The sequence below is a fragment of the Argiope bruennichi genome, chromosome 1, assembly GCF_947563725.1.
Source record: "Argiope bruennichi chromosome 1, qqArgBrue1.1, whole genome shotgun sequence".
Classification (NCBI taxonomy): domain Eukaryota; kingdom Metazoa; phylum Arthropoda; class Arachnida; order Araneae; family Araneidae; genus Argiope; species Argiope bruennichi.
Window position 1 is genome coordinate 33,094,627 of NC_079151.1, and position 13,096 is coordinate 33,107,722.

The window sequence follows — 13,096 nt, forward strand, 5'->3', positions numbered from 1 at the left end:
GTTTCAGATTATATCATTTTTGGATAAGTATAATTGATTTCTAACATGAATATCTCAGGGGTGTTTGTGCTCCGGGGAAACCCCGGAATTCCGGGGATTTTGAACTTCGATACCCGGAAATTCCGGGGATCGTCGTTCAAAAGGAAGTAGGAATAATAATGAATTATTTATTTTGATCTGGGTAATTTTGTTTGCTTTGAAGGCAGAAAACGCAAGGTCAGTGTGTGTGGTGAAAACTTTTCCTTTCTTTCTCCAAAGGCAGTGATAATGCGTGAAAAGGGGGAAAAACTTCTTTTTTGTTCTTTCCTTATTGTGAGTTATGACTCATTCCCCCGGTTCTCGGACATTCTCTTCTGGATTCTTTTCGGCAAGTAGGCGCGGCAGAAAAAAAAGGGAGAGACTTCGTTCGACCAGATGTGCGATCACGTGACCTGGGTTCAAAGGTCTTAATTTTGCAAAAAAAGTAATTCTTTGAACTTTTATAATTAGGTCATTCAATACTTCATAATCGTAATTTTTCATTCCCCCCCCCCTTCTCGAAACTCCAAAATGTCGGTAGTAAGTCCGTAAAAGTTTCCGGGGATTTTTTGGGGTCCCACAAACACCCCTGATATCTAGAATTAAAATGTAATTTTTGTCAGTGTAAATTGAATTTAGCACATTACAATACTAAGCACTGTAAGATTATTTTCTGTTATTAAATAATGTTTTTGTTGTAGTCCTATTGAAGGAAGTGCAATTGCTTTTCACTTAGGTTTATGATACAGTAATTTCAATAGGAGGCATTTTTTTCACTAGAAATCGGCAGTGAATGCGCGCATTCTGCATGTAAGCGCATTCTTTTTTGTACAGAAAGAACTTTTTACATTTATATTTTTCAAGCATGTATAACTTGTCTGCCGATTCTTGCATTTTGTTTATCATTGTATAGCCATTATTGTGATTTTTTTTCCTAAGATGTTATTTCTGTACGAAAAAAATACTGGTTGTTCACAATGTTCTTCTTATAATTGTAGTATTAATCAATGAATTTAAAACTATTTGTTTTTCATGGTATAAGTACCTATTTCCTTTTATTATTTAAAAGATACAATACTTTTTTTGATGAAAATTTACTATATAACTGTATTCAGATGTGGAAGACCACAGGAATTTGACTTCATGCCAGAGAGATTGAGAGAGACTGGAAATATCCTTATCTACTAGTTGGCATCCATATTAAATATGTTTGAGGATTTAATATTAAATAGAAGTTTCAACCAAAATAGGAACTATTCTCAAAATCATTTAGCTGAATTGTGAAATATGGGACAGTATTGTCAATATTTTTTTTCAGGGTTCTTTTTAAATTTATTATTATTATTTTTATTATTTTTTTGTGTATGCATTCTCTTCTCTGACTATTTTGATAAACATTTTGAATTGGAATCTTTTTGCTAGGACATAGGATCTTCAAAGCTTAAGCTGGAAGTGGATGCTCATATTTCCTTTCAAAATTTATTTTCATTTTGTGCATCCTTAAAACTTCATTAAGCTAAGCAAGATGATTATACAAGAAATTTAAGTTAATAATAAATATATTAAATTAAATTTGTTATAATAAGTACATATTTGTCCTATAATTTTCTCTCAAATAATGTCTCGCTCAAAAAAACAAAAAAAAAACAAAAAACCCCACCATTTCGTTGTTTTTTAAAACATATGCCACAGAAATTTACAGAATTCATTTTTACTATCATTTTTTAAAAGTTTATACTTTTAAAACATTTCTTTTATGCAATTAAAAAAATTATAATATAAACCAACTTTCCTCTTTAATACAGATGGATTAAGCATTCTTCCAATGTACAGGCAATTTTTTTTATTGTGAATGGTAGGCTAAAAGTATATGCAGTATTACATTCTGAATGATTTATTTTATTTTGATATAATAGTTCTTTTAGTTTAAAAGTGCATGCTATTATTGTTAATATTTTCTTTCAGCCATTTTTCATTTTTTTGTTTCCAAAAAAATGTTTGTTTTGTTTTTTGTTAGCAAAATTAGTGTTCAGTTTTGAAGTGTGGGTAAATGATATGAATGGGGAAAAAAAAAAAAAAAACTAACTACAAGGAAACAAGTTATTTCATTCTTAAGCTAATATGCATATGATTTCATACTACATTTTTCTTTGATACTAAATCTGTGTCAATCAGTTCTGAAAGGTGATTGGTGGATTAAAAGCTTATATAGATAGGCATCTTCTAGTGATGTGTAGTTGATTGATATATTCAAAAGAAAATGCAGATATATTTCACAAAAAATAAGTTTCACAAACTTATTAAGGGAAAAATGATTTTGTTTTTATTTTTTGAACATTGAATTTTATTTATTTTCTTTAATTTTAGTGAGAAATGAAACTATTTTTCACATATTATTAGAATGTATGCATTAAATAAAAGGATGAGAACATTCTGAAAAGTTTAGATAATCCATAAAAAGTCGGAGGTTTTTTTTTTCTGATTTTAAATTTTGAAATGTTAGGGAAAATCAAATATGGAAATAATGGCCACCTAGTAAAAAAAAGTGTGGAAAATTATAATTTTTCTTGGCCTTATGCCTTTTTATCATTTTTTCTTCTTTTAAAAATAGTATAGGGATTTTAGTTTTACTCTTATATTTTAATCAGTCTTATATATATTTTTTATTTTTTAGCTCTTCAATATGTTTTTTTTCTTCTTTCTTTTCTTTTTTAAATTTAACATTACAATCTGTAAAGTAAATATTCTCACTATGCATCAATCAGATATAATGATTTTCTATCCAGGTATTGGTGTGCCAATATTACTTGCTTATGTTTATGGTGTTGTACCTGTATCTCTTTGTCGATCTGGTGGCTGTGGTGTATCTACATCTGCTTCTGGTGTCAGGATTGAGTTTGATGAAGAAAATGAGATTGGAATGGGAAATAATCCATCTGCTGGCAACTATGGTATGAGGTTATCTTTTAAAAATGCTTTCAGAAACTAGGAAAGAATATGTTACATAAATTTAATTATTTGGAAAAGGTGGCTGGCTTAGTCATTTTAAACTTACAATTTTTTTTTTAATTTGAAAGTAAAACCGTGATTTTAAAATTCTCTTTGGAAAACTTTGTGTCTGAAATTCTTATTATACAAAAATGTTAAGAAAAATGTTCCTTTGTTGCATAAATATTTATCAAATATATCTTCAAATTTAAGTTGTTGCTTATGTAGCCTGTAAAGTTTTGTAGGTATTTTGAAACACAAAAATAAAAAAAAGAAAGAAAAAAAGACATATTTATATGATATGGAATTATTATTTTAGCCACAAAATGATTCCACAATTCAAAAAATTGCAAGTAAGTCATTTTTAATTAATTCGAAAGAACTGCATTAACCTTTTTATCAGAGAACTTGCCAATAATGTCAAATTATTACCTTTTCAACTGTAGGATTAACAAACATTGTAATAGTCATTTCAAATGTAAGTACTGAATTTTGTTACTAAGCATGAATGATCTCCATTTAATTTGATTTTTTATCATGCATTGTAGGAACTTAATGGGGAGGGAGAGAATGATACCTAGTTTACAATAAGTTTATTAGGATATACTTTTTTGATATTTTTGAGAGAACTGTTTGTGTATGTTTTTAAAGTTTTTGAGTATAAACTTTAACTGATTTATGAAATTTGAATTGTTGACTAGGTGAGGAAACAAGCTCTGAAAGCGAATAAGAATGAATGATGATCTATTTTTTGAAGTGAACTATAAAATTGAAGAAGTGCTTATAAACAAATGTAAAATTTGAGAGAAAATATCTGCCTGTGCTATTTTTTGAATCAATTTTATGTAAAATTTGTACCAAGCAAGAATGAATAAATGGTATTCTAATATAATGTTATTATTTCTTTCAGTTTTGCTGGTATTAAAACAAATTTTGTTAGACTTCATTTGTAAAAAAAGAAAGAAAAGGGGGAAAAAACTTTTTATAGTACATTTATTTGTTCTATATTTTTATAATTTTATGAGAACTGTTTGTGAAACTAACATTTAAATAAGCATACAGTTACATTTATACCGATTGATGAATTTCCAAAAACAGTGGAAATGGACTTGACAATTTTTTAAAAAATAAAATATTTAGGAATAATTTTTGTTGATTACAATATATTCATTGTATTGTTATTTTCTTTTGTTATATATTATATTGCATATTAACATATAGATTTGTGATACACAATGAATAATTTATATAGTACTTATTATAAATTATAATAAAAATTACATATATCCTTAATGAAATGCTCACAGAATTAGTCCATTCCTTTTATTTTACTTTTATAGTGAAATATTTTGAGTGATGAATAATTTAATTAAAAAGTATAGTATTAATATATGAATTTATATTTCTTATGAAAATAATGTTCTTTCAAAGATTGCTTTGATATAGAGTGTATTGAATATTATATTCATTTCATATTCAGACAACTATATTTTTTACAACTTACAATGACTGTAATATCATCTGTGAGATTTTTAATATATCTAAGATGGAGCAAATATTCTTTTCAATTTTTGACGAAATTTTGGTGATAAAACTAAGAATGCTTGCACGTTTTTCTGCATATTTCAGTTATTTTCGTGAGACTAATTAACAGCGTATTTTGTTTTAAGGATTTTATAATAATTTATTTCATTTACACCTTATGTTAAATATTTAAACTATAACATTTGTAATCGTGATAATCAAATGAAATCATGAAAATTTATGACCTAACAAATTTTTGTGTGTTAAATTCTAAAAAAGAGAGACAAAGAATATATTTAGAAAAAGTTCTTATTCAACTGTTATGAAATAAGAATAAAGAATTTTAAAAAAATGATTGAAATATGTATAATATTTTGAGAATGAATAATAAATTTTTAATCCATAAAGAATATATTGTTTATGAAATTTGCATGAAAAATTAAAAAATATATATATTGCTTATTTATTTTGTTGCATAGATTTGATTAAAGAATGAAGATAAAATATGCTACTTTATGAATCATTGCTATCAGTTTTTATTACAATATAAATTCTGTGAGTTAAGAAAAAAAGAAAATCCTGAAAATCATACGTGTTTATTCGAACATCCTCCTGATAAAAGTATCCCCCTCTCCCTTTTAAACTAGTGAATGAAAAGTGTATGAAGAATAATAATACTTTCAAAAGCTTTCAGTTCTGACTCATTTTGATTGAAATTAAGCTGATTAAAAAAATTTTTTTTGTTAGGTTGTCAGTATCTTAATATTATAAGTGTGTATTATGGCTATTTGATTACTAGAACCAAACAATTATGAGACTTAATTTTTTTTAGTTATTATGAGTTGTTAAATATCCTGTTGACTTACCTTTTCTTTTAGTGGGTGATGATCTGGTTTATTGCTTATCTTATTGTGAATATACAGTTGTTTTTATCTTTAAAAATATTTTTATAAAAAAATTTAAAAAATCCTGAGTGTGTATTAATCATTTTTTATACACTTAAAGCATGATATGGGCAACTTGGAAAGATATTTTAATTTTATATTAGTTTCAAATAACTAAAGTTTGGGTATATTTTAAATGTTGCTGGAATTATAATCAAAATCTTTGAAAAGATTGGATTTAATTCTCCATTTTTATATAAATTTGCAAATTATGCTCTATTTGTATTTTTGGTTTTAACTTTATTATATTTTTAAAATATTTATCAATATCTAGAATTTATTTTTTTACTTTGTTATAAATGTTGAATAATTAATATTTTTAAAGATTTAAAAAAAAATAGCCAACAGCTTGATAGTTAATTTGTGTATGAAATATTTGCCAAAAAAGACAATCAAAAATTGATTTATCCTATTTTTAATGTTAATTCTTTAAATCATTTTTTATGTCTATGTCCAATAAAATATTTCTGGAATTTAATTCTAGATGGAGCAAGTGTTGATACTAATGCAAGTCAAAGGGGTGTAAATCCAAGTATTGGTGAAGTTTCCCTTGGTATGTCTGCCAGTTTAAGTTTAGGCAGTGGTAGTCACTTGGATCGCATAGCATTGAATCAAGACAGAGAAGATGATCCTGAAAGTGCCAGCAATGTAGCTCTTGCTGGAAGTATAGCAAGTGCTTCTTTGATGGGTGCAGCAGGAAAGTGAGTTAATCTTATTTTACACTGATACTTTTATAATTAAATTTGTAGAAAATTTAAATAGGAAAGAAACTTTTTGATAATTTTGTGTATATGTAAATTTATTCTTTACCTTGTTAAGAAACAATATTTGCTTTCTAGTTAATAATCATGATTACTGTTCACTTTATGATAAGAAATGCCTTTGACCGATAACATTTCAATAAAATAACTTCTGCTGTGGTTTATTCTACTGTTGAACCAGAATTCAGAAAATTTACCCTTCTCTTTGGCTCAACATATTTGCTGCTAATATCTATGCCAATCATTCAGGTTATCTGATTGGGTGATTCCTTTGTTACTTTTTAACTGCAAAAGAATCTTCTAATTTGATAACCTCTCTAAATAAATTATATAATAAATGTGTCATTGGCAGACTGAGTTTTTAATAACTATTGAACAATTGCAACTCTAAATTTTTAGTTTTTAAATTGAGGATTTAATTATATATAGTTAAAGGAAGTTATTTGTAAGTTTCCAATGGAAAATATATATTCAGCTTTGATAATTTCTTATTAAATGTAATATAATGTGCAAAATAATTTTCATTACAGCAATGTCCTCTAAATCTCAAAAATTTTTTTAGCATTTTAAGTGATATCTTTCAAGTTATAAGATTTTTTTTAATTATCTAAAGTTACTGCTCTACTAGGACAAATTTCACAAATCATTTTGTATTTTTATTAAAATTATAAACTAAATCATAAATGAATATTCTTGATAAATAAAGAATATTGATTCTGAAATAAAGCTGTCTTATTGCACTTGTACTTAGTTTTTTTCTTTCTCATCCAAGATTTTTAAAAAATGTAGTTCATTTGTCACTTAAAAAATATTAGTTATTAAAAATTAATTAATTGTACTTTATTCTTAAACTTTTTTTTTATTTGCTTTTAAAAGAGTTTTTCAATAAGGAATATTAAATGTGATAATCTTGAGCTTCTATGAATTTCCTGAAAAATTGACTAATATTATAATATAGAAGTAGAGTACAAATTAAATGATATGCCATCAAAGGCATTTGATATCAAGACTGAAATTGACGCAGGGATGTGTTCTGTCTGAAATTCTTTTCATACTGTTATAGATTAGGTAATAAGAGAAACAATAAATAATAATAATAATAAAAAAATTGGAATTTGAGAATTTAGTTCCTTGTGGGAGAAATTTAGATTTTACTGACAATATTATTTTCAAATTTTATGGACATCTAAAAAAAAAAAAAGCTATGGGGATTGAAGAATATTGTTGAACAGATATATTTGAAAATAAATTAAAACAAAAGTGATGAAAATAAATATTAAAAATAATGATTAACTTTTAATAAATAAAACTTAAATCAAAAAGATTGTTTGTTTTTCATACCTTGGAGTGAGTTACAATACACAATGGAAAGTGCATATGTAGAAATGAAGCTAAAATTGAAGAAGCCTATCTATTCAGAACAATGCCTAGTTACTGGAATGCTTCAAATCTAAGCAGTAAACTCAAATTGTATGCGCTTAATGCAAAAATATTAGTAATCTTACTTTGTGGTAGTGAAACTTACTAAATCACGAGAAAAAATATTAATGGCCTTCCTAAATACGCCTCAGAATCGTTTGTAAAATATATTAGAGAAATGAAATTTCCAATATTGAAGCATATAGGAAAACTGCTAAAATTAAAAAAATAGCATGGGACATGGATTAAACAAATTCTTGGGATGTCATCAAATGCTAATGCAAGAGTTGTCCTGACATGGGCACAGAGTGGGAAAAATGGAGGCTAATGGCTATATGGTCAGAGAGAAATGAAATTTTTTGGGGTAGCTGAGTTGGGAATATGCCAAGGAGGCAGTGTTAGACTGGTTGGATGGCATGAGACCTTGTATAAACAGAAATAATAATTATTAAATGTGATGCATTTATAATTTATAAGTAGTTGTTGGTATTTTCTTTTAATAAACTTCTTTTGGAAAAATCACATAACTAATGTATGATTTCCATTCTTAATTGTATTATTGTGAGTCTTTTTTTTTTTTTTTTTTTTGTCGTTGTTTTCATGTAATAGTGTTTTGTCAGTATAATAAAAGCTCTTGTTTTTTAATTGGTAAAAATATAATCCTTTTTTTAAGTTCTGTTTCTCTTACGAAATTAAATTCAAATCCTTAACTTTGGAACCAATGGGAACTATTTTTAAAATTTTGGGCTAAAATAAAAAATAACTTACTACTTTAATTAACTCACATGTAAAATGCTTAATGTAAAACTTCTTTGTCAATTCATTTTGAATCTTATGTCAATGGTAATATAGTTTGAGAAGCATAAAATTATATAACTTGCTGAATTTAAATTTTGAATATACATTATCTGAATAAATCGTTCTATTTTTATTTCATTAGATGCTGATTTTTATTATGCTTCTTTTATTTTGAGAAGATGTGTACATTTTTAAAAAAAATAAAATTATTAGCACTGCAGCATTTTTTTACCCACTATTTATTTTATTTGTTTTAATGCCAATTCTTAAAATTTAATTTTTATTGTTATATAATAATTACAGATTAGAAGTTCAAGCAGATGTTTCTTCTAATAAACGTTTTAGCCTGAGTAGTCACAGTGAAACAGCCTCAGCTACTGTCAGCACAAACATGTCACTTGCTGATGATGCTAGTATGAAGGCTTTAGCAGGATCCATTTTAGGATACAGGTAAAATGTTAGTTTTAGATTTTCCAATTTTGTTTTATTTCTTTTTTTTCCCCCTTATTTTGATATTTTAATTTTGATTGTGTGTTGAAACTTATGCAAGTTTCTTAATTTTCAGGGACAGCTCTGCTGTCACGCCTGTAGAAGTCCATGTTGATGCACAAAATTCCGATCCGATGACAGAAACTGTTTCTCTTGGGAAATCTGAAGCTAGTTTCAATTTGCATGAATATTTTCAATTAGCTGGTGCTTCTGTGGATAAAATAGACAGCACATCTCTTTCTCAAGTATCTTGTGGCGACAGCGCACATTACCCAGCTTTGCGCTTAAAACTATCCAAAAGCAGTAAAAAAAGACACCATAGCAGTACTGTTCCAGAAGTAGCTGAATTTGATTGCCAGAAAAATGCAGATTCTGTCTCTCTTCAATCTGAAAACCATTTTTTGCCAAGTCATGTGCAATTCAATGAACTCAAAGAATGTTGTGTAAGTTTCATTGATGAAAGTCCATCTGCTGACAGTCTGACTAAACCTGCAGACTGCAGTTCAGATTCCGAGGAACTGACCTTGAAATGTTATCCAACTAATTATGCTCATGGAAAAATCCACTCTGTCAAACAGCCTGTGTGCAAGGAAATTGCAAATTTAAAACAGTCCCATGAAATAAAATCAGTTACAAGATCCATCAGTTTCTGCAACAGCTGTACGTCTACTCATCGGTCTTGCTGCCCCTCTGTTTTCCAAAATGGAGCTGTTCCCAACAAAGCTACTGGAAAGCATTTCCCAACAGAAATAAGTTCTGAATCGAATGCCTTATCTAACAGAGCTTATAAATCTCCTTGCAGTTTGCAGGATATTTCCATTGAAGTTATTCCTGTCAGAGATGACTTGAATTGCAGTCCCTCCTTAAAGACAGTTCCTGCTTCTGCGAGCTCCAAACCACTGCTTGAATCAATCCAAGGCCATAAAATGCACTTGCAAGCTGACAAGCAAGAGTGTAGTGTAGACATTTTTCATTTATCTCAACCTTGTAACAAACATTTTAGGCAAGGAAAAGACAATAGAACATATCTATATCCTGAATCTAATAAAGCAGACAGTGAAGTTACCAGCAATTTCAAAATGCTATAGATGTACATTAATATGTAATAATACTTGTGCAGCGTGAATATCCGCTTAAATATTTTAAAAACTAATTATGCTATCAGGATCAATAATTGTGATAATGTGTAATATGTAAGTCTTTGTAATTTTTTATACATGTTATAAGTAACGTGGTGTTCATTTTGATCCTAAGAATTCCCTGTGTTGCTTGAAGAAGTGAAAATCTTTTGTGTGCAACATTTGTTTTTGTTCCTATGAAATGCAAAGCTGGGGTTTTGCTCCAAGAAAAAAAAAATTGGTGCCGGTTTTTTGTTTCTTCCCCTAGATGTCTACCTGGTTATCAATGGATTGATTTAGGCTTACTGGATGTATGTAATGAAACTGAACCGTTACAATCCTAAGTTGAGCATGATTTATACTGCATGCTACAATGTATTAAATGTTTATGATTTTGAATTTTGCCAGTGAAATAGTTTATTTTCCTGTTAAATGTACTGGCGAGCTTGTATAGATATTATTCAAGTTATATATTGTAATAAATATTTTACAAAATTTCAATTTTGTTATGATTATTTTAGTATTCAAAAAGTTTTGAAAATAACTCACTCTAGTCATTAGATATATTATAAAATTTTTATAATACAATATAGTCTGAAAAAAATGCATTGCATGCACTTGAGGCATGTTTTTATAATAACTTTATTTTGTATTCAGTTTGAAATTTTAAATTGTCATGTTCATTATTTTTTCTTCATGATTAGTTTTGAGCTTTAGATTGAAGGTTATTTAATAAAATTTTCATATAAAGGAGTGAGAAAGCATACCTTTGAGTAAATCAATATTTTTCTCTGATTTAGCCAGAATGAAAAGTATTGGAGCAGTATTAACATCTGATATGTATATAATTGCTAAACTTGGATTTTATAACTTAAAAAATAATTGATATTGGTGGTTCTGTGTTATGCTTAATTGAAAAATAACCATTTTGGAGAAAGGTAATTAATAGTTTAATGATTGATGTTGTAAATAATTTTCATTTATTATTTTATTCTATCATAAAGTGATTATTTACATAATTATTTTAACTGTTATCAAGATATTCTATCATTTATTCTATAATGAATTGAATAGTTGTCTAACTTTAATGTGTATATTCCTAATATGATTCCAGTAGATGTGTCCTTAAAATCAATTATAATTTTAAAAAAGAACATCCATATAGCATCTGTAGAATATCAATTCATCAATCCATCATATCCAGATTAATTGAAGTGTTAATAAATGTTTCTAAAGTTTTGTAAGATTTGAAAAGAGAAAATATTTGAATTTTGTGAGTAAAAATCATTCACTTCATTTGTAAAGCTACAATTCTTTTTTGAAATATCAGAATTCATTTAAATATTGTAGCTAAGCTTTTCAATACCATTCATTTATTGAAATATCTAGAAATTATAATTATTTTGAATTGGGATGCTTATAGTATCAAAAGTAACTGGAAAAGTATACCATAAAACTTTTCACTGATAAATTGCTACTATTTGGCAAAATTAGTCTAATGGGGGATATAAAATTTAAAATAATGATTATACTAATTTTGGATGAAAACAGAAAATGAATTTTAAAAAGCTACCCACGGAAATATTTCAAATATTTATATGCAAAATAAATTATGTATGTCTTGCTATTTTTTTTACTTAAAATTAGCCAAAAATAGCTGTGAAAAAATTAAACACTTTTCTAAAAAAAAATTTGTTTCAAAGATTATGAAAAATATTATATTATATTATTCAATGTTACACTTTTCTAATATTTTGTTACTTTTCATGTAATGCTGTTATTTAAAATTTCTGTAATTTAAATGTTAAGCTTGCTATATAAATGTTTTAATACATTACATATGCATAGCATGCTAATTATTATTACCTATTTCTTAAATTTACAAAATTGTGTGAAGTAATATTGATGAGCAATTTGTCTGTGTATATACTTTGTCCTAAAAATTTGTTGTGATGCAGATCTCTGCGGAGAATAACAAAATTTTGCTTTTTGGGGCTACAAATGAAAATATTTTAATTTATCAAAATTAAATGTTAATGACAAATTTCATTAAAGAGAAATTAACACTTTTCTGCAACCTCTCTTGTATTATTGGTTAAAGTGTGTTATGCACTATTGTTGAGATAGTGGATTTCACTGCATGTTGCATATAGATCAGAAAATATAAAATCCAACATATATTTGAAGAAGAGAATCTTTTTAGAAAGTGAGTTCATTTTTCAATTCTTTGAAAACTAAACATTTTATGAAATCCTTAAAATAGACAGAACAGTACATATTAAAATGTTCTCCATCCTATAAATCATAAAAGTTGCATGCTTAATCATAGACCGATATTTAGTTTCTAAACTATTAATGATACACATATAGTTTCAATTGGTAAAATGTCAATTACGCTGTGTCATTATGATCGAAATTTGATTTCCTGTAAAGTCCTCCTGTCTTATCAATCATATTTAGTGAAGTATTCTTAACACTATGACATTTTAAATAAAACAAAAAATTTTGTGGTTAAAATTAATCTGGTATGAAAATAACTATTTTACAAAATTATGGTCAAATACACTGTTTCAGTAGAGAATTTAAGGGATTGTTTGTGTACTGAAATTATGCATAGTGATACTTATTCAAATTATTTTTGAAATAATTTTATACATGACCCCCCCCCCAATTAAGTTATACAGCAATAACTTAGTCAATTTTTATAAAACAAGTGGATTTTTTATTATCATACATTTTATCCTATTAACAATTTGTTCTTAAATATGATTGAAAAGACTGGAGGATCATATAAAAAATATCCATAAATTTTTCAGAAATGCATTCGTTGATATAAACAACATAAAATATAATTACTTTTCATTTAAAGCATTGTATATGTAATAGTACAGAAATTAACTTTTGGGTAACAATAAGAGTAGATATCATTTATGTAATTTGATATAAATTTGTGTTTAAAATCAGAATATCAATGTTCCTGAACAAAATATTTTTTAAAGTTAACTGCCTGGAAAAAAAAAGATAATTTTCCTGCTAA

General features: G+C 26.8%; 1 protein-coding gene across 4 annotated transcripts in view; it reads left to right on the forward strand.

Moving 5' to 3' along the window:
• LOC129965875 (E3 ubiquitin-protein ligase RNF19B-like) overlaps positions 1–10,560 on the forward strand; it is a 28,005-nt gene extending 17,445 nt beyond the window's left edge. For all 4 annotated transcript variants that reach the window (XM_056080147.1, XM_056080156.1, XM_056080138.1 and 1 more), the window contains exons 9-12: positions 2,805–2,969; positions 5,959–6,175; positions 8,756–8,902; positions 9,018–10,560. In XM_056080147.1, coding sequence (XP_055936122.1) covers positions 2,805–2,969; positions 5,959–6,175; positions 8,756–8,902; positions 9,018–10,029 — 1,541 coding nt within the window. In that variant the 3' untranslated portion in view covers positions 10,030–10,560. The remainder of the gene's footprint in view (positions 1–2,804; positions 2,970–5,958; positions 6,176–8,755; positions 8,903–9,017) is intronic.
• Positions 10,561–13,096: the final 2,536 nt, after the last annotated feature.